Raw genomic sequence first — 22,169 nt, forward strand, 5'->3', positions numbered from 1 at the left:
TTTTTATTCAATAAAGCACAGTAATGCCTTTCTTTGAGACTGCAACTTTGAACCCTCTCATCCATCCTCCTACATCACACACACACACACACACACACACACACACACACACACACACACACACACACACAGAGATGTACACACCCACTTCGAGCAGACAGTGTTGAAATCTAGCCATCTTGTTATCAGATTGAGGCTGCGTTTCTGTCGATACAGACTAGTAAGGAAGGAAGGACAAGGTATGGTTGAGGGGCTGTAGGTCACATGACTATGCCCCCCCCCGCCCTGTCCAAATGCCCTGGTTTATGGCAGTGGAGTAAATTTCATTCCTGCTATCTCTTTGCAGCAAACTTTTTTTTTCAAAACTGTTGTGTAGATCCTTGCATGTGTTTTCTTTTACAGCTGCATGTTCCTTTTTTTCCCCCTCCATGATCATGTTTACTGCTAAAATAGCTGCCTCTTCTCAGGTTTCCGTAGCAGTTCCTGAAGTTGTTATTATGTTGTTGCAGCGGAACAAGGGATTAACATTCCCTCCTTTGAATCCTCTGTGGCCTGGAACATTCTACAGATTCTTCACATAGTCCAGTGACTAGAGGATACCTTTAGAACAAAAAACAAACAGTGCACAGCACTTGTCTGTTTCGTGGCCCATTAGTGATGCCACCTCCTTCTGCTGTATTTAATGGCAGTTGTAGGGATACACCAGCTGCTCATAAGGAGACTCCTCAGTGCTGACTGTTGTCTCATTTACTATAGATGAAATGGACCCGGCCACTCCTCGTGTCGCAGTGCTCTGGTGAACAGCAGGGCAGGCTAGTGGTTGGCTATGGTGTCTGACCTGACTGTGTTTGCTCAGGGAAAGAGCAGGAGGGAGGGGGGTTGTGTAACTGTGTATGAGAGGAACATCATAAACCTCCCTACTGCCAGTCCTAACAGCTTGACTTTTCTGACTCTGCAGGTTCAGATTATTGTGAAAGTTTAAGTTTCCACTGTCCTTTTTTTCTGCATTTGACTTAATAGTAGCTTAATGTGAAATGGTCTGGAAAAGGGTCCATGTCCCAGCCTGTGATGCTTCTTATCTGCTCACATTTAATATCAGAAGAGAATGAAGATGATGATGACTTATCTTAAGAGGAACCCCTTGTTAGGTAGTCCCCTTCCTTTGAAGTAGTGGAAACCCACAATGCCCTGCATAGCTATGCGAAGAGAGTAGCAGCATGGAAATAGGGCTGCATTAGGAGCATCTATAAATAGAGGATTGTATCCTTGATACCACGAGTTGTTTGGTCACACAGTGAAACCGGGTCGACTTATATGGATTTAAGGCAGAGACTCCCCCTCCCTGTCCTTTCTTCTGGCAGAAGGTATGCATGTTTGGAATTTCTCTTCATTGAGGAATCTGTTAAAATGATGCGGAAGAAAGGGACCTCCTCCAATGAGGCTCATTAGAGTTTGCTTTGGCTGCCCCCTTTTGGTAGGATTCCAAGAAAATGCTTTTAACATACTTATGTCAGCATCATATTTCCAATCAAATCACAGCTGTTATGAGAAAATGTGCATGTTGGCATTTGATGCTGTAGTTTTTTGCTATTTGTTTTGGACAAGCTCCAGAAAAGTTAGATACACTAATTATAAAGTATAGCAGAGCCTGTCAGCTCCTGGTGTGGCAGAACTGTGTGAGGGTGTGAAACCCTCACACACAGTCACTGCTGTGTAGTTTTGACTTCTGTTTTATCAGCAGATGATTGCTAGAATTCTTGAGGTCATGCAGCATATTGAACAAAACTTATATTGTGATAAGTCTGCTGAAGTAGATTAGATTTTTTAGTACCAATGTATTGTTTACTCTTTTGTATTGAATTCTGAAGGAATTTTCCGAACAGTCCATTTCACCTCTTCTGCACCATTTGATTCAGTTGAATGTGAGAAAGAATGGCAAGTATTTGAGAAGCTGTCAGGAGCGGGAGTGACCATTCTCCTTCCCTTGCAACACAAAACTGGAGTTGGCATTGTGGAAGTGTATGTTTTCTCTGCAGCATTGCTGTAGTGCACCATCACGTTCCTAACATACACAGATGTTTTGTAAAGCAACATGAAATATTCATAAAGAGATTAGTTCAGCAGCCAGCTTCATTTTCTTGACTGATTCACACAGTGAACCGCTGATGCTCTGATGCTTGTGTTTAATCTATAAGTAAATAAACAAATGCTGCTCTTTCTGTCTCTGTTTGGTACATAATATTTACATGCCAACATGTACAGAACATGCATACCAGTGACAGATGCACTATCATGTTCATATGCCCCGATAAATATGGTGTGACAGTGGCTGAAAGAATAAAACTGGTGACAAGTAATGCGTAATCGTAATAGTGTCACAGTGTTGATTATATAAATTATATAAATTCAAATGACAGTGGTGAAATGTGTGTTAGTGTACGTTTGTCTGAGTGTACATGATTGTGTGTGTGTGCACATTTCCTTTCAGCTCTGGCTTTGCACCAGGAGGCGGTTGCTAAGGAACCAAGAGTGCTGTGCCTCTTATTTCAGTTCAGTTCAGTGTAGTTCAGTTCATCTTTATTGCCCCTGTGGGGAAATTTGTCTTGCAGCGATAACAAAGAGCATAACAATAAATAGTAAACACTTAAGGCCCCAATACAGATGCCAAACAAAGGCGTCTGGGCAAAGCGGCACAAATGAAACATTCCTAATTTGAATAAACAGCAAATTTTTGCACGAATAATGATATTTTTCTGTCTTTTGCCTCAAGAAGTAAAAAAAAACTCCTGTCTGGCAGTGCACCTTTTTCTAAACAAACACTTCTTAAAGAGGGAGCAATCGTTAGCAGAAATCACTTTGTCGTCACAGCTATTCACGCAAGTTCCCACACTTCAGGTACTTTTTGTTTATGGTGTGGACTCATGTAAAACTAGGACACCTCTGTCTGCAGTGTCTCAAGATTATTTTGCAGTGGAAGCCATCTGTTTTCTTCCTTTTACAGCTGCTTTTCCTGGATTCCCCTCTATACATAGGCAACACCAAAAATGTTTTTGGACATTAAAAACAGATGCCTGTCTTTTGCCATTGTCGTCTGTGTGACTGTAAATGTCATCAACATACAGTAACTGCTTAAGAAGTGCAAACAAACACAACATATCTACTTTTCCTCCATTTTTATATTTGAAATCATTCTTATTGGTAATCTTTGTCTTAATGTTTGCAACATTTGCGAGATCAATCTAACAAACTGTCAGGATGCACATTAGGTCAAAGTTATCCAAGGAACACGAATGTGCTATGAGTTATTGATAACATATTGCCATGGGTTTTGGTTTCTCAGTGATGCTTAGTAAACAGTGAGAGGCTTCTATTATTCATGTTGCTCAAGCTTAATTTGAAACACCCCACACAATCATTTTTATGTCGATATTTCTCACAGTCTGGAAGAAAGTACACTCTTTCTGATAAGTTGTAGTCAGAGGGCGTAAGAGTTTAGATTACTGGCCTTTCTTTTTGGTTGATTTTTGCAAAACAACAACGAATATTTGGAATTCTCTGTTGGTGTAACCAGTTCACCAGAAATAATAAATTACAAAGATGTTAAGCTTTTAAAGGCAAAGTTCTTGGAATTAGTAAAGCATAAGTACATTGGCAGGAAGCTGTTTTCCTAATTGTTGTCATTTAAAGTTATAATATTAAGTGGACTTGACAGACACACACCAACAAACATTCTTGGTTTTCTCACTGAACTGAACGTCTCTAAACATGTTCTTAAATGTGTTTAAAAAAATAACATGCATATTTCCATGCATGTCTTCATTTTGAGCAACGTATTAGCAGTAAAATGTTAATTCATGATACACTATGTCAACAAGACAAGCTCTTTTTGTGGCATTTAAGCAACAATGTGCTTCTTATCACCAATCATTTCTGTGTTTTTGACCTTTACCACTCTTGACTTTGTTGTAATAGTGCTCAGTCTGTTTACATCAACCAAAAACTGACCTCTTCCCTATCTTTCTCTGTCTCCTCCAGTATGCCCAAAACACTGCAAGTATGCCTGCACAGACAAGGGGGAGTGTTGCCACAGTCAGTGCCTGGGCAGCTGTACCGAACCTGACAATGACATGGCCTGCGCTGTCTGCCTCCACTACCACCACGAGGGACGCTGCGTGCAGAAATGTCCCCCAGATACGTACATATTTGAGGGCTGGCGCTGCATCACCATGGACCTGTGCGCTCAAGTACACCTGCCCGGAGACACTCACTTTGTCATCCACGGGGGAGAATGTATGCTTGACTGCCCCTCAGGCTTCACACGCAATGAGTCTAATCGGTAAATATGCACGCCTCGTTTCCTTTTGAGGTCTTGATGATGTTGAAATGCCATGTTATGTTGTATTATACACTAACTGGACAAATTATTAGAATAAAGCCTTCTTAAATATTTTCGTATTTACATTGCACAAAGATTTTACATGTGTTTTATTATTATTATTATTAATAATAATAATAATAATAATAATAATAATAATAATAATAATGGATTGAATTCACATAGATTTACGTTCACAATTTTCTTTTCAAGGAACTCAAAGCGCTTACACTGAATGAATTATTCATTCACTCCACAGTCACTCACTGGTGGTGTTTTTTTGAGTTCTGTCTTGGACTATATAGTAGGGTCTTTAGGTTAAACATAAAGGATCATACCCTCATGTCTCTCACAGGAAGAGTCCAAGTATGATTCCTTGGCTTATTTTTCAGTGAATAGAAGTATGTGTTTTCTTCGTCAACGCTGAAGCAGCTTGTGTTGACTGTGTACTTCTGCATAATGATTTGATTTGCATAAAATATCCTTGAGCTAAACTTGATCTGACTGGGCACATCACAGGTTTGTTTTGTAAAGAAGGGGTCTAAAGACTAAAAGCAGGTTGGATAAATAGGATGTAGAAGTCCTAGAGTGTTTAGGTAGCAATTGCTTTACCCATGTTGCTATTTTTATTTTCTATTTTTCTTTTTTATAGATAAATACTCAAAGGCTTTAATAGAGGCCTTTGCTGAAGTGCCTGAGCCTTCAGCATTTCCCTCACTTCAGTTTTCCTTTATTTGACATTAACCTAGAATAAGAAAATGTCTTTGTATTCAACTTTCCTCCCTGTTTTGCTTCAGTCAATTCCCAAACTTTCCATGTCAAATCTCTGATGTTGTATATTTTTTGGCCTTGTCTTGCTGTTTTGTCTCTGAGGTCGATACAGTGAGTCACTCTCTCACGAAACAGAGTTCAGATGAGGGCCCATAAAAGATTAAACTCTCCATGTGAAAGGTGACCTTGTATCATGCAGTGAATTTATTTGCCTGAATCCTTTGGAATGCCTGGGAGCTAGGGAGTGGACAAATGATTTCAGGGTGAGGTAGAAAGGTTCACATAAGATTTTGCTTGTTATTTGACCCTATTTTCCTTCCCCTCTCCTGTATACAGTATGTTATGTACCGCCTGCAATGGTCTGTGCGATAAGATCTGCCCGTCTGCTGTGATCGACTCTGTGGATGCTGCTCAGTCTCTGAAGGACTGCACCGTCATTGATGGCAATCTGGATATCAACATTCGGCGCGGAAGTGAGTGCATCTATGCAGTGGCACAGTGATTTAACACCACCCAAACTGTAAATTTCATGGCCTAAACTACATCAACAGCAACTAAGCACATTATACCACTATTAGAAATTCTCTACAGGAGGATATTTGTCTTGGATACAATATGCTGCTGGAATCCTTTAGTGAGTACTGCTAAATATTACTGCATTATATTGTGCCGGATTCCTATTTAGACTTAAAATAGAAGAACTGCGTTATCTAAGTTGCAGGGATGCAAGTTAAGGGCCACAAAATCAACATTCCATCTACTTGCTGGCCTGTAACCTAATTAAGACATTATTCTTTAATGCTACTCTGTTGACAATGTGGATCACAAGCTAATCTCCATGCTTACATGTTTGACGCTCAATGGGATATTTGCATTAAGCATTAATCTGGGTGTACTATAGTATCTTGCTGTGGATGTTTTAAAGCACCTGTTTTGCTGATTTACATTTCTGTTGTTCGTGTTGTGTGTCTTTGTACGTGTTTATCTCTTGTCCTCAGATAACATAGCGTCTGAGCTGGAGAGCTTCATGGGATTGATTCAGACAGTGACGGGCTATGTGAGGATTCGACACTCCCACACACTTGGCTCTCTGTCCTTCCTCAAGAGTCTGCGTTACATCAATGGGCAGGAGCTCTTGGACAAGTACGGCTTGTCTGCACTATTAGTCTGCAGTTCTTTTTTTTTTTTTCTCTTCCTGTGAATGTGCGCATGTATGTGTGTGGTGACTGAGGGGATTTAGATGGCATCTTGTGACACTATTTCCAGATATTGCAGTAACATTTTAAAAACGTTTCACAAAGTTCTGCAGACAGGTCAGATAAGTTAATGTGTCTGCACGGCTAAATGGAAAGTCTCAGGTCTATCAGTCCCCTCTATACGAGAATATCAGCCGCAGTCTCAGATATGAGGGACAGTTTTTTTTATAATGGCCAAAGGGGTCATGGGAAAGCCTGTCACCCTTCTTGTTGTCGTCTCTCTCAGGGTAAAGTTTCACTTAATGGAATGCCGTTGAGGATGGCAGGCATTCCCTTCATTCTGGAGGTGTTCTACTGTGTTACTTGGACTGCTGGAGCACTGTGACTTGCTTATTACCAAATTTCCGTCATGAGCTCCAGTTAGCATATTGACATTAAAAATAGCTTTGTTGATTTTAGTAACCTGCTCATAATGTCTTTCTGTTGTCAGGCTGTACGCTTTTTCTGCCTTTGACAACCAGCACCTGCAGTACCTGTGGGACTGGAGTCAACACAACTTGACTATTCGGACCGGGCGTCTCTTCTTCCGTATGAACCCAAAACTCTGCATGTCTGAGATCCACAAGATGTGGGAAAAAACGGGAATAACTGTGAAGCCAGAACGGGGTGATTTCCGTAACAACGGTGAAAGAGCCAGCTGTGAGTACATTCAGGGAAACTGACGGTTCACTGGAAAAAAATCGAAATCTTACCAAGTGTATTTTTTCTCATTTCTAGTCAAAATATCTCATCACACTTACAATAAGACATAATCACCTAAAGAGTAACAGTGAGATATAAGAACTTATTTTTAGACAATAGATCTTGAAAATCTTATTTCAAGAAATCTTACCAAGATGATTTTCACTTGTTCCATTGGCAGATTTTTTTACTTGAATTAAGCAAAAAAAAAAAAAAAATCTTGAATTAAGCAAAAAAAATCTGCCAATGGAACAAGTGAAAACTATCTTGGTAAGATTTCTTGAAATAAGATTTTCAAAATCTATTGTCTAAAAATGAGATCTTATATCTCACTGGAAAGTTACTCTGTAGGTGATTATGTCTTATTTTAAGTGTGATGAGATATTTTGACTAGAAATGAGAAAAATATACTTGGTAAGATTTTGATTTTTTCCAGTGTTGAAATATAATTTTATTGTGGCTAATAATTCTACGATTTTATGTCATTCTTTTTTTGTTTATATGCTCTATCAATAGGTGAGAGCCACATCTTGAAGTTTAAATCCAACTACACCTCAAGCAGCTGGATTAGACTGTCATGGGAGCGCTACCAGCCACAAGACTATGCAGACCTTGTCAGCTTCATAGTCTACTATAAAGAGGCGTGAGTACACAGAACAGAACAGCCATTCCTACGAGGCACACTGATTTCAGATAACCAGCAGAGCAACCCAATCCATCTAAAGTAAATTAAATACAACGTTTACATCATAATAACATCCGCTCGACTTATTGTTTGATATCTGGGTTTATTCCAATATCAGTTTTTTTTAATGAGCTAATACCTAACAAAATAAATGACTTGCTTGAAGCTAGGTAATCAATAAAAAGGCTGGATGCGCAACTGTAATGACATACAAAAAAACATTGTAGTGTGCAGATATTTTGGCATAATTCTGTATTTCTTTATCAGTCCTTTCCAGAACATCACTGAATTTGACGGCCAGGATGGTTGTGGCTCAAACAGCTGGCACATGGTGGATGTCGATCTTCCTCAGGATCCAAATACTGACCCAAAAATCACTCTTCATCATCTCAAACCCTGGACACAGTATGCGATTTTTGTGAAGGCCATCACCCTGCAGGTGGAGGACAAACACGTTACCGGGGCGAAGAGTGATATTGTTTACATCCGCACACGACCTTCCTGTAAGTTTAGTCCTCGGTCTGCAGTTAATGGTCACCTCTGACTGATTTGGTGAATTAATACTATAAGCACTCTGGACTATGATGAGTAAATATTACATAAATTAATAAAATATAAATTCAAATGAAGTGACATTAATTTACATGATAGAAAAATTACTCTGTCCCAGTTGTGTTCTTATTACTGATCACTATTCTTACGAAAGTATCCTAATCTGTTATGGTCTTTGTATGTCTTTTGTATGTCTTAAGATCTCATCCTGTGCGCCTGTTATTGGTATCATATATGCAGTAAGTGCCTGACATACCAACTTTTGGGTGTAAAAGTGCCTTCCTTTTGGACAATCCTCACACCCGACTGTCCTTGGTCACCGTGTTAGCTCTCATCTGTGCTCAAATAAGGCCTTGAAACAAACAAAGCATTTCTTTTTCGAGCACCTTGTCTCAGAGTGGTGACTTCCGCTCTTAAATTCCTACAACACACAACAGTAATATGCCATTGTTTGATGATTTTTCAGTGCCATCTATGCCTAAAGACACCCGTGCCTACGCCAACTCCTCAACCAAACTAGTGGTAAAGTGGTCACCTCCAGCCTTTCCCAACGGAAACCTGACCTACTACCTGATCCGCTGGCAGCAGCAGCCGGAGGACAGGGAGCTCTACCAACATAACTACTGCTCCAAAGGTCTGCATAACATCTACAACAAAACGACTTTTTGTGTCATTTGTTTTTTGTCATTTAAAGTAATTAATTTGGCAGATGTGCTTATTGGTTGAATGAGAAACATCTCTTTGGTAGTGCAGAGTGATGAAACAGTCTATTGGTTTTTATTTCATCTACTGTACCAATTTTCCATGTATTGCCAAGTTTTAGCATACCTCAAACAACAGATGCAGTGCTTCAATAGGCAGAAAATTATAGAATATTATTCAAGACCAGCAGCACTAAAGAAGAACAATGTTACATTTATGTTTTTACTGTGTTGTCCTTTTTTTAAAGATTGGTCTGGTATATATGCAGTTACTGACAGCAGCCAGCCTGTTTTCATCCTCAGGCAACAAAGCACCAGTAAAACTTGCTGTTTGACATGTTTTATCATGTTTAGCACTTAGCTTGAGAAATACATAATGTGGGTCATGACTCATAAATTTCAGTTTCTTCTTCGACAGAGCTCAAGATCCCCATTCGGATCCCAGCGACAGAGTTCACCGACATGGATGAGAACACCAGGCCCACCAAGTCAGATCTGGCGGGAACAGAGAACGGCCCGTGCTGTGGTTGCCCAAAGACACAGGAGGAGAAGGACCGCGAGAGTGATGAACGCTTCTATTTAAAAGTTTTTGAGAACTTCCTTCACAATGCCATCTTCCTGCCGAGGTATTAGTGAGCCCTAAATAGAGATGTAATATGTTCTTAAAATGTTTACAGATCGGCTCGGTGCCTCGTGTCATTGTGTAGACCTGCGCTTGTTTGCCTTGATGGGTCAAAATGAGGAATGAGGTGATCGGTCCGGGTGTAATGCCTCTTCTGTGCAGCTGACAGGATTCAAGCACGGGGGCGTATATGGACTGGACGGGGGCTGAGTCGGCCCGCTGGGCTTGGCCCTTTTGTCAGGAGGTGCAGATGAGGAGACATGCTGAGTAGGATCCAAAGCCTTCTTAGTGCTCTTGTGGCTTTCTGTTGCTGTGGCAACAGTGGCACAGGGGATGTTAGGACCTAGCAGGCAGCAATTTAGGCAACACAAACAAACCCAGGAGAGAGATGTGATTAAGGAGTCTGAAGGACCTAGTTTGGCTGCACACTCTTAGCTGCTTAGGCTTTTGTTCCCCACAATAGGGACTGACATCTGTGTTGTGTTATCATTTAACTTGCTCGTGGCTATGGATGTTTTACTGTTTCAAAGACGCTCCTTTCTTCTCCCACACTCCTTTCATTCTCTTATACACTAGCACTCACAGTATATGCATGTGTTTGTATGTATTTGTAAAGTGGTGCTGTAGCGCTCTGCTACATGGTGTCATCCATCACAGTAAAATATGGAGACCTTTGATTCTCTCTAACATTTCGCAGCAGGTATCTTATGAATCCATACCTTTAAATGACACCTAAGCCTCTGGACTTCATTCATTCAAACAGTGTTACAGCACCCTTTTCCTTTCCTTCGCAATGCTCTTGTGGAATTGGATCGATATGCCTTCGGTGGAAGAATAATAAAACATAGCTTTCTATTGTAATTGAACTCATATCTGCTCCCACCACCCCTCCTCCTCCCTCTCTCCTCTCTGGCTGTGTTGATTTGTTGTAGTATAGCTGTCTAGGAAACAGGCGGGTGGCAGGTCCCGGGCCTGCAGCGAAGGGTTCAGCATACATAGACTCTCCACTGTAACAGAGCCAGCATTATTACAAACCACTCCAGGGAAAGGCCTCGAAAACCAGGATGGTTTTTTCTAAAGTTCAGGGTTTAGACCCGGGGTGAAGGGAAAGAGGGCGGCTGAAAACAGAAACAGAAAGAAGAGGAAATGTTTTCCATTTTGTCCCCCTCCACTCGGCACTCCACTCTCCTCCTCCCCTTGCACGCTCTCTTTGTCCAGGGTGCGTTTTTTTTTTTTTTTTTTTCTGAGGCGAGACAGCTGCCAGGAAATGTACAGTGAATCCATCTGGAATTTAAATGAATGAGGGAAGAGCCCCATCACGCTGGTTAGCAAATGCTAGAAGACAAACAGAGAGTAAAGAAGGCAAACTGGAGGAGAGGAGTTGACTCTGAGAGGAGGATGACTGCCTTCATCTGTTCAGTAGACCTTTCGTCAGCAGACTGGGCCATTTATTTAAGATCCCTTGAAAGTTATCACTCTTAGAAAGATTTTATCTAATTCACATTCACTTGAACTTTATTAATCCCTAGCAGAAAATCGTGTTAGAAATTCACCCATTTTATCTGATGTTAATGCCAGATTTGAAGATTTTTTTCTGTCATTTGTCTGTTTTTGTTTCAGTGAAGGCCGCGTATAAATAATTTGCCACAGATTAAATGTATAGTTACGGCTTTTTCACTGGATTCCATCACGTAAAAGCCAATTTTTTTCTAGTGAGAAGGGTCAGGACTGTCAGTAGTTATAAGGTCAAGCTTGAGTCAGCTTCTCACAGTGTTCAGCCTGTCCTGGTTAATGTAACTTCTTACTGGACATATTGAAATTTGACCGTTTGTAGCTTTTCTTCACGATCAAAGCTCAGCAGCTCAAGTTTTCCTGCAGAGTGTGAATCTGACACATACAGATTTTGTTGTCTCTTTTTCTGACATTTTACACAAATTTCTCGATTGGCAGTAGCAAATTTTGCTTTTGAGTGCTGGGCTTGGGATCGCAATGCACCACTTATAACTGTCAAAGAGGAATGTTAGCATGTTAGTGTGACTGGTCTTTCCCACGGGTTGTGTCTCTCTTCGCTGGTTGTTACACGTCTGCATGGAAAATGCTTTACTGTACCTTTGCTTAATTATCTTTACCGGTTTTTGCATTTATCCTCCTAGTAGCACTAAATTATCAAGTAATGAACAGAAATGTAGTGTGTAGCTATTCTGATAAGTCAAGTACTGTCCCCAGCCAAGACATTTATTGTGAGGACTTGTGTATTTTCATTGTCTTATAAGACAAACTGAATATTTGTATTTTTGTAGAAGTTCATTTTCTTCTTATAGGTCCAGTTCTTCTTAAAGGTGGTCACTGTGAGCTTTAGGACTACTGTGAATGGGCATCATAAAAATGAAAAGGAAACATTTTATACACCAAAATTTTCAGTGACTACTAATGAATATATAATTAGTTTCAGAATTCTTATTATACAAGGAGACTTTAAACTGTTTGTGGAAAAAAGGGTTTAAGTTATGATGTTTATATTTCAACATATGCTCCATCTAGGTCAGTGGTTCCCAACCTTTTTTGGCTCGTGACCCCATTTTAACATCACAAATTTCTGGTGAATCCAGACATTAAAAACTGAGACATTTTTTTGCTAAAATGAATTTGTTTTGATCATGTAATAGTTACCTATACTACGTTGCAAATAAACGTTAATTTTAGAGGACATATAGTCTATATAATGTATATTATTATGGACGGAGGCAGAAAAGCCAGGTGTAGATTACTGCACAAAGTGAGAATTTGATTTTCCTTGGTCAGGATATGTACAGTCAGTCCAGCTTGGATTTACAAGGCTGACAATTAATACTGAACAAACAATAACTCAAACTATGAATTATGAAAGAGCTGCAGCATCTGAAATCGACCACAATGAACATTTGAAAGATAAACAGTACCACAGTGCTTCAGTTTCAGCTTCAGAGTTTGTCATGTCTCTCTCAACTCACCATATATTTTTTATTAGTACTTTTTCTTTTTTTTTTTTTTTTTTAATTTTTATCAATTACTGGAAATTTCAGGTGACCCCACGTAGGGTCCCGACCCCAAGGTTGAAAAACACTGATCTAGGTCAATACACTTTTGCAAATGTTGATGCCAGCCTTTAAGTCCATCTGTGTAAAACTGAGGGCCATGCGGTTTAAACCCTGTCAAAGCTATGTTCGTTTTCCACAAACTTTTTGAAGCCCCCTTGTATTGTTGAATTCCTATATATTATGCATTTAATTTGTTTTAGATATTTTTGGGGTGTTTTATGCTTTTTGTCGAAAGTGGGGAAAAATCTGAAATGTGTGCAAAGCCAACAGATGTGTAGCAAGTATATACAGTATATTACACATGCATGTATGTTTTACACTTACACACCTTAACCACTCAGTTGATGTTGTTTTAAATAGACATCCACGCATTCATACTTACTTATTTCTGCTCCAAACAACCACTCAGCACTAATTAGAAGAGCTCTGTTACATCTCCACATACTAGTTTTTTTCCTCCTGTTGGTTGGATTAGTGCAGCTCTGTTTTTCCATGGCAGTCAGTCACTGTCTTTTTTCTTCTGTCACAGCTGCAGGTTTACATTTTTCACAGGTGCCTGTTAGACGTAACTAAGGGCAAGGTGCCCTGTGGTGTCTGTTATGCCTGTGTTTCTGCTACAGTCGCACATGTCGGCGGCTGCTTGCCCTCAGTAATGACAATGTCCAGCAGCAGGCGACTCCACAGCTAATCGGCTACACTCTGAGACCTTTTGTCCATTGACCACATTGCCCTCTGTTTGGCTGATGAAAGTTGGTCATTACAATTTTATAATTTTCTGTCTGGCTTACATTTTTGCTTTTTGCTCTTATAGACTTTTTCACAGTGTTTTGAGGTTTTGTTGGACGGCAGCTGTAAGTTTTTTGTTTTTTTTTTTTACTGTGGAAAAATCTCTGTCTGCCTTCCTCTGTCTGTCCACCTCGCCATGATCTGTCTGACCTCATCCTTTTACACCGCACCATAGGGAGTAGTATGCAGCATCTGGACACATGGCGCACACACACATACACATACACGTACACATACACATACAAAACACACACTCACTCCACCCGATCCTTTGAGATGCTCAATGTTTGTGTAAAACGACTTTGGAAGCTTTAGTTTTGATTTAGTAGACCAGGACTCTCTGTATACGTTTTGTGTTTTTTTTTTTTTTTTTTTTTTATCTTAGTGGCAGTGTTCACTGTGCATAAATCAACTTTCCATTGCACTGATTTGTCCCTGTGTGTTTCAGACCACCAGACCGCCGACGCAGAGATATTTTTGGTGTGGCTAACAACACTCTGAACGATGGTAGAGGAAACACCACTTTTGCCCATGGGGATAACAGTACAGAAGGCATCCCCCCTATCAGGGAGTACCCCTTCTTGGAGGACAAGAGCACAACAGAGTATTCAGAGATCTCTAATCTACGGCCTTTTACTGTCTACCGTATTGATATCCATGCCTGCAACGAGGAGGTGAGGCATTGCAGCGCTGCAGACTTTGTGTTCTCCAGGACCAAACCTGCAGGTGAGATACCTATTGATCCTGATATTAACTGTGATGGATAAGGGACTTTTCTGCAAACGTATTAGTATAATATTGCTTGTATGTGTGTGTTTCCCAGACAAAGCAGATGACATCCCTGGAAAGGTGGTCTATGAGATTGTTGATAAGGCTGTGGGGTGTGTGATGCTGCGCTGGCCTGAGCCTGTCATGCCCAATGGACTCATCCTGATGTATGAGATCAAGTTCCGTCTGGGCCCCGAGGTGAGTCAGTCACAAATAATCTTCACATCCCACTCCATTCCAAACAAATCATTTCATTCTTTCTCTTTAGTGTTTGAATTTCCCAGTGCAGAATAAGTCTGAAACTGTCTGAATGTTTTCATGTTTAACTGGTGAATTGGTAAATTTCTCAGCACTCACTTAAAATCTGATGTAAAGCAGTATGGATTTGTGACAGACATATTTGGCGCCAAAAGAGATTGAATATGTGACTTTTCCAAATGCTATGTGAAAACTTTAAGTCATGACTTAAATTTCAGTGCAAACTGCCATGTGTCTAAGTGATAAATTTACTGTTTGAAGGGGGGCTCAATATGCTGCAGAGGCCTAAGCTCCAATCCAGCACAGGCCTTTTGCTGCTGTCATCCCCCCTTATTCTCCCCACCTTCCCGTCTTCTCTAATCATATCTATCAAATAAGTGAAAATGGCAAAATATTTAAAATACAAAAACAAACATTTTCAACATTTTTGACACTCTATCTTATTTAACATTTTTTTTGACAAAGAATACATGGAAAAAATTATTATATGAAGCAAAGTATTTGTTTTCTTAATAATAACTGCATCTTTAACCATTAGTTTACAGGTGATCAGTAAGTTATTACAACCTTTGTACTGGCATGGGCATTTTTTCAGTGAGTAAGACTGAACACCCGACCTTGACTGTTTCATGGGCCCCAAACAATAACCACCATATATCTGTTCTTTCAGCCTGAGAAACATGAGTGTGTGTCTCAGCAACATTTCCGTGAGCACAGAGGAGCTCGGTTAACCAACCTGGGCTCGGGGAATTACTCTGCTCGTGTACGCGCCACCTCTCTAGCGGGAAATGGCTCCTGGACGGAAAGCATATACTTCTATGTGCCTCCGCCTCAACGTAAAGCAACATTTCTCATATTTTAATAATGCATATTCTCTTGTTCCATGAATACTTTCATGTGGATTTGGATGTGAAATTACATCCTCAATCAATGCCAGTGACTTCTCTCTTCTCTCTGACAGGAAACAATATAGATAAGCTGTACTTGGTCATCATAATTCCCATCATAGTGACATTCCTCATTGCCAGTCTCATCACGATTCTCTTCTTTGTTAACAAAAAGAGGCAAGTATTTTTCTGAACATGGTTGCTGCATTGAATAACAAACCTCCTTGATTATGTTGTTACGCTTTGGTATGCTCATGAAACTTAATGACCAGTGTAATGTTAATTAGAGTTAATAGGTGTCGTTTTCATTAACATTCCCCTGCGGAGAAGAGTAAACTTCCTATAGAGAATAACATACCCCACTCTTCATCAGAGCTGCCTGCAGGCGAACTGAACTGTGTTTGTTTCCACAGAAATAGTGACAGACTTGGAAATGGAGTCCTTTATGCTTCTGTCAACCCAGAATACTTCAGTGCTGCAGAGAGTAAGAACTAGTTCAATACCACAGAGCAAATATTTTTATGGATAATGCCTTTTGTGTGCGCTGTGTTGACCCGCTGTCCTATTTTGTCGTGACAGTGTACGTCCCGGATGAGTGGGAGGTAGCCAGGGAGAAGATCACTATGCACAGGGAGCTGGGCCAGGGCTCCTTTGGCATGGTGTACGAAGGCATCGCCAAGGGAGTGGTCAAGGATGAACCTGAGACACGAGTGGCCATCAAGACGGTGAATGAGTCTGCGAGCATGAGGGAGCGAATCGAGTTTTTGAATGAAGCTTCTGTCATGAAGGAGTTCAACTGTCACCATGTGGTAAGAGGGACACATACGAAAGTCATATCCATCAGCTGAGAAAAGCCTGAAAGAAACACAGATAAACGAATCAACACATTGTTATACGGAACTCCATTGTAAGACAGCGTTACCGTTGTTTCCTAATTAATTAGCGTAGTTGTAGAGAGAAAGAGGTCAGAAAGTCACAAGTATAGAGCACTGCTTTTTTGGCGTCTCGGGTAGATACAGCCTGAGGCATGATTTAGCTTCCTGGAGACTGTGTACATTCTCTCATCTGCGTGATCACAGCCTCATTAACCACGTTAAACGGATGTGTTAAAGATTTTCCCTTTGGAAAGCTGCTAAAAACACTTAAATTATTCAAATTGAATTTAATTATTAAGTGGAAGGGATTTTTTAGTATCTTCAAAGCAGCTTAAATAGAAACTTTTTTTGTAATACATAAAATAATACAAGGCAATGTGAAATATAACCAATTAGTGCATCTGGGGTTCAGCTAGGCCTCTGTTCTGTAATATATACCAACTGTTTACTGCTGTTCTAGTATTTATAACATAATATATATAATCATCCTTATTTATAGAACGCTTTCCAAAAAGTGCTTGACAAAGGCAGCAAAATGAAAAATACAGTCTTAAAGAAAAAAAGAAAAAACTGAGAAAACTGAAAAAAGATAACTGTGTAGTGTAAAAAAAAAACAAATGAGATATAAGACCCTTATTTATGTCACTTATCAGAAACAATGCAATGAATCATAGTGCACATATAGACTAACGTTCTGCACAAAGAGTATATACTATTTAGCTTATTCGCTACTTGCATCAGTCTGACCTCACCAACATTAGAAAAATCAAAGAATATCTAAAATCAGGGAAGACGTGATTAGGCATATTGTTCCAGTTGCTGCTTTTCCTTTTAGCATGTAAGAAATCAACAAACAAACAACATACCAGCAAGAAATGATACAACACATGTTCAACTGACCGTTAAACAGACTGTATTTAACGTGTCACCCATGTCCTTTTCCATTATGTACACACTACATGCTCCAGAACTTGCTTTGACTCAGTGTGTAGTATGGCGGTTTTGACACACTCCAGCTGACATGTGCTTTATTGTGATTGGTGCAGGTGCGGCTGCTGGGCGTGGTCTCTCAGGGGCAGCCAACCTTGGTGATTATGGAGCTGATGACCCGTGGAGATCTCAAGAGCCACCTGCGCTCTCTTCGTAAAGAAGTAAGCAACCACCCACACCTCAGATCATTGTCGGACACCAGAGCCGTGGTGTAAAATACATGTGTGAATATGCACTGATCCTGTATATGTTCACTTCCACACACACGCTATCCTTTCCTTTTGTAGTGCTGAACTAATTATAGCAGAAAAGATGACATGAGGACACTCTGATCAGTATATTCACACCCTTTATACTCTATCCTTCTCCAGAACTCCACCAGCCAGGTCCTGCCACCGCTCAAAAAGATGATTCAAATGGCCGGGGAGATCGCCGACGGCATGGCGTACCTAAATGCCAACAAATTTGTCCACAGAGATCTGGCTGCCAGGAACTGCATGGTAGCTGAGGACTTCACTGTGAAGATTGGAGGTAAGTCAACTTAATTCGATGCCTTCAGCTTCCCCTGGTTACTCAACACTGAAGCCGCTCTGCTGGCCTTGAAAATAAGTGTTTGGATTTCAGTGAGTGCCTGAGGCAGCGGAGTCCTAATGTAGATGGACACAGGGAGGGAGGAGGTGAGGGGATGGATGAGCTCTCAGGAGCATCCTCTCCCACACAGAATGAGTGATATTTAGTGGCTTCCCCAACCTCTGTTCTCATTTTTTTCTTCAGATTTTGGCATGACCAGAGATATTTATGAGACGGATTACTACAGAAAAGGAGGGAAGGGCTTGCTGCCTGTCCGCTGGATGTCTCCTGAGTCGCTGAAAGATGGCGTGTTCACTACAATGTCTGATGTCTGGTATGAGAACATATTTTTCCCTTACACACACTCACAATACTGCTTTATACAAGTATAAACCTGCACTAATCCAGGGGGGATTGCAAAGTATTTCAGAAATGACTGCATATTATGTGAATGTGGACACACCAAAAACAATTCATGCTGTGTTAAAACGATATAAAAACACATGCACTTCATGGCTCATGTTCTTTACAGTTAAATAGACTAGCGTGTTGACCCATGGGGATCCACGGGTTCTAGATGTGGCAGTTTTTATGCTGTTGTTAATTCGTGCATGTTGTACTGCATTTGTCCAGCAGTCACCGCCAAAGCTTTCTGGGTATAGCAACATGATTGTAAGGCTATTGTATTCCAAAATTACTAATATCTTCCAAAATATTGGTCTTATCAACTTGTCGTTTTTGCTAGTCTGTTCCTTGACCAAAAATATACAAGTATGCCAAACTGCAGCAGTCAGCTTTTTCTGGATTTTGTGTGAATCCCCAGACACACATACATCATGCATACACACAGAGGCCATTTAGCTTTTATAATATAGATAGTACCTCCAATTTTATCAAAGTATTTTGGTTTGCAGCTTGAAATTCTTCAAAACATTATGAATCAAGATCAATGTTTTTTTCCTGTCACGTTTTATGCCAACTTACCACACTTTTCTATCAGCATCAATATTGTTCTTTATAAATGGAAGTGTTTACTAGCTTCCTCACAGATTGTTGTTTCCCAACTCCAAGTGTCCCATGGGTCAGTTCCTAAGAGTGGGCTTAAACTTCCCCAGATGTGCTCCAATGAGAGGCTGCAGTGCCAGCACAAACCCGCCTCCACACTGCATGCTATAGCTTCCTCTCTGATGTCGTACAAATGAAAATTAGTGTAAAACGAACCTGTTCTGTGCTCCCAGTTTTATTTTGTTGATCGGAGGAAAAAAATAAAGCTGTCGATATCTGTCACTAAGAATTTTTCAGTTAGTCAAGCAAGGTGTTGTAATAAGCCTCTTTTGAATATTTGTTGAACATATGCTCAGATCGTTTGCCTGTGGTGAAAATATGACTGAACAAATATCGATGCCTTTGTCAGTCAAGTGAAGCTTTCCTCATGCATAGTTTCATATTAATCTCACTGTAAGTTAGCTTGAGGTTAAACTAAGGTGACATTTCTTTAAATAGTTTGTGCTGAAACTTGTCTTATAGTAATAAAATTGCTCTGAATCACTGTGGGATCATGCAGTGTGAGTGTAGACGCTGAAACACAATAGAACAGGAGTGCCTGTTTTCGTATATTATATCCCTCCAATGTCTTTTTAGTCAATATATTACTGAGGTGCAATCAGGTTTTCTTTGCTTGGACAGTTACATGTTATTTTGGGTTCTCACAGCCAAATGTAGACGGTTAAAGCAGCGATAATGTTTTTTCCCCCCGAGTGTGACATACTGAACATTACACATGCATTTTAATAATTATTTTAATTTAACACATGAGCTGTTGGAAACTATAGAGTCTGGGAATGAGTCTGTGTGGGTTTGTCTAAATAAACTTCACCTCTTATATTATATTAGCCAGTAAATATTCTTTAGTCTTTAATATATAACTTGTGAAGCCATTTAAAACGATGTAAGATATCTCTTTTTTCATTATATACTGTATATGTTTGTGTGTATTACTTTTTAGGCATTGACTGTAGATCATGTGTCAACTCAGACTAACTTTGTGATTGAAGTTGCATTATTGTGAAATTTAATTATAATGGGGGAATGGGTAGGAAAAAAACACACCACAGCAGCCCTTGAATTAAATACTGTATACCAGTCAGTCAGTTGACTTTCAGAGGTTTTACAGGTTTTTTTTTTCAGTCTTGAAAATGTTTTAGATTAGAATAAAAAATGTGTACACTACTGTTTTAAATAATTCACTGTGTGCTCTGTCGCTGCAGGTCATTTGGTGTTGTGCTGTGGGAGATCGCCACCTTAGCAGAGCAGCCGTACCAAGGCATGTCCAATGAACAAGTGCTTCGATTTGTCATGGAAGGAGGACTCTTGGACAAACCTGACAACTGCCCTGACATGCTGTAAGTCTATCTGTGATCGATAACTGTGTATTTTTACCCATTTTTTTTAAAGCCCCCTGGGTTTAAGTTGCACTGCCCCTGAAGGATGTATTGTTTTATCCACTACTGTCACTGCCTGGCACGCCTTCGGTCCCATTAATATTTTGCTTCGCGTCTATTTTGAGTTGTGGTTCTAAGTGTGTAGGATATCATGTGGTGTGTGTGCTAAGGTAAAGCCAAGACGAGGCCTGACATTAACGTCACGGGTTAAATCCGGTGCGTTGACGACATGGCGCTGGTGGTCAGCTGGCAGAGAGAGGCCTTCTCACCCATCGGCCTCGGCCCATAGAAGGGATGCCACGACTAGTGTGTGAAAGATGCCCCTCATTCCTCTGCCGAGAAGGGGCATGAGGAGAGCGAAGGTGTCTGGAAGTGTGAAATACAGGGAGAACGTATTAATTCATTTTTAATTCCTTAATGAACTATCATGCTAGAAGAAGAGTTAACACAGCACAGGCTGCTTGTCAGCATGCAGCACTGCATATATGCATTACCCGTCTCCCTCTCTGACCTCAATAAGAAGGCATTCTGCTCTCTCCCCTCCCACTCTCCACGGCTGACCTCACCTTAGAAAGAAAGTGCGAGTAGAAAAAAAGAGGGCTGAGTGTTGTGCAGACACAAACCTCTGGTTTCTATGGCAGCCTGACTGTTTTGTCCTGATTACAGGAGTGTGTGGATTGTGTTACAGAGGTGGTGGTGGTAGTGGAGGTGGTGGGTGTGTGGGCTTAGCCTCCTGGTCTGGTCATAGCACACAGGGAAGTGAGTTAGGCCTCCAGTTGTATCTCCTGTAGTGACTTTATGGAGGTTTTCAGAAGACTGCTGAAGTGTAGCGAACCAAGAAGCCCATATAAAAGTAGGACTGAGAGATACAAGAAGAGGAAGTGGATAAGAGGGGTTAGTCATATTTGGAAAGTTCCCTCTTCTGTGTCTCTTTCCCATGGTCAGGTAGTTGTGGGTCACTGATTGGATTTCCCATGTCTCTGTCTAGAGTTACCAAAAGACAAAAGTGCATTCTCTCTTTAAGGGTTGGCGAAAATGAAAGACAGAGCAATGCAATCATAAAAAAATCATGATTTATCGTGGAATGTGCAGTATCGCTTACAGTGCTATTATACATCAAGGTTTCACCACACTGGGGATGCTGCATATGGCGGATGGTCCTTTCAGTGAAAACCGTTTTGTTGCTAGAGATTTCTGTTTAGGTTTATTAAACATCCTTAGATGTTTGGAGACCTCTCGGAAAATGAGTCTGTTTCTGATTTTATCAGCGTTTCAAGGTCCTTCTCTTTAATTTGTTCCTTGTTCTGTTGAAATTTTGGCTGTGTCTAGACAATTGCAGGTTTTTATAAAAGCTTGGCCGCATCCAAATTGTTGTAACACTAGCTCTAGATATTTCATTGTCACACTCAACCTTCACTTTCTTATTAGAACACACATAAATGTTTGACCTTCATTTCTGCTGCTGCTGGAACTGGTTAAGTCCTCTCGATCTGGTGCGTAAACCAGACAACATGGTGACCTCTTACACACATGTTGACAAATTTTGCTAAAGTTCCTGATGACATGTCAGAAATAAGTCTATTAGTCTAGCCTAATGGCAATAGCGTGTGTGTGTGTGTGTGTGATTGGCAGGATGCTGACAAGAAGCCAGGATTTACTGCAGTGTTTGTTTTCTAAATTTGCATCAACAAGCCTCACGCGCAGCAACAGATGGTGGGGAAGAGGCAAAGAGTTTTCAGCATGCAGAACTACGCGGGCAGGTTACTCTGGAGCGTCGGCTCGGCTCCAAGCATTACACGTCTTTTCATGGGAGGTCCTGTGGCCTGGGTTTGGACATCTGAACGTCAAATTTAAGACACTTGCTGCACTGCTGA

General features: G+C 40.5%; 1 protein-coding gene across 1 annotated transcript in view; it reads left to right on the forward strand.

The window, feature by feature from the left end:
* Positions 1–22,169, forward strand: part of igf1ra (insulin-like growth factor 1a receptor) — a 77,675-nt gene that overhangs the window by 48,492 nt on the left and 7,014 nt on the right. The window contains exons 3-20 of the mRNA XM_030135958.1: positions 4,036–4,336; positions 5,483–5,619; positions 6,145–6,289; positions 6,833–7,041; positions 7,600–7,726; positions 8,036–8,271; positions 8,787–8,954; positions 9,440–9,647; positions 13,955–14,232; positions 14,330–14,472; positions 15,203–15,368; positions 15,494–15,596; positions 15,833–15,903; positions 15,999–16,228; positions 17,341–17,445; positions 17,656–17,815; positions 18,059–18,188; positions 20,122–20,256. Of these exons, the coding sequence (XP_029991818.1) occupies positions 4,036–4,336; positions 5,483–5,619; positions 6,145–6,289; positions 6,833–7,041; positions 7,600–7,726; positions 8,036–8,271; positions 8,787–8,954; positions 9,440–9,647; positions 13,955–14,232; positions 14,330–14,472; positions 15,203–15,368; positions 15,494–15,596; positions 15,833–15,903; positions 15,999–16,228; positions 17,341–17,445; positions 17,656–17,815; positions 18,059–18,188; positions 20,122–20,256 (3,052 nt within the window). The remainder of the gene's footprint in view (positions 1–4,035; positions 4,337–5,482; positions 5,620–6,144; positions 6,290–6,832; positions 7,042–7,599; positions 7,727–8,035; positions 8,272–8,786; positions 8,955–9,439; positions 9,648–13,954; positions 14,233–14,329; positions 14,473–15,202; positions 15,369–15,493; positions 15,597–15,832; positions 15,904–15,998; positions 16,229–17,340; positions 17,446–17,655; positions 17,816–18,058; positions 18,189–20,121; positions 20,257–22,169) is intronic.

Source organism: Sphaeramia orbicularis, chromosome 6 (assembly GCF_902148855.1).
Source record: "Sphaeramia orbicularis chromosome 6, fSphaOr1.1, whole genome shotgun sequence".
Taxonomy (NCBI): Eukaryota; Metazoa; Chordata; class Actinopteri; order Kurtiformes; family Apogonidae; genus Sphaeramia; species Sphaeramia orbicularis.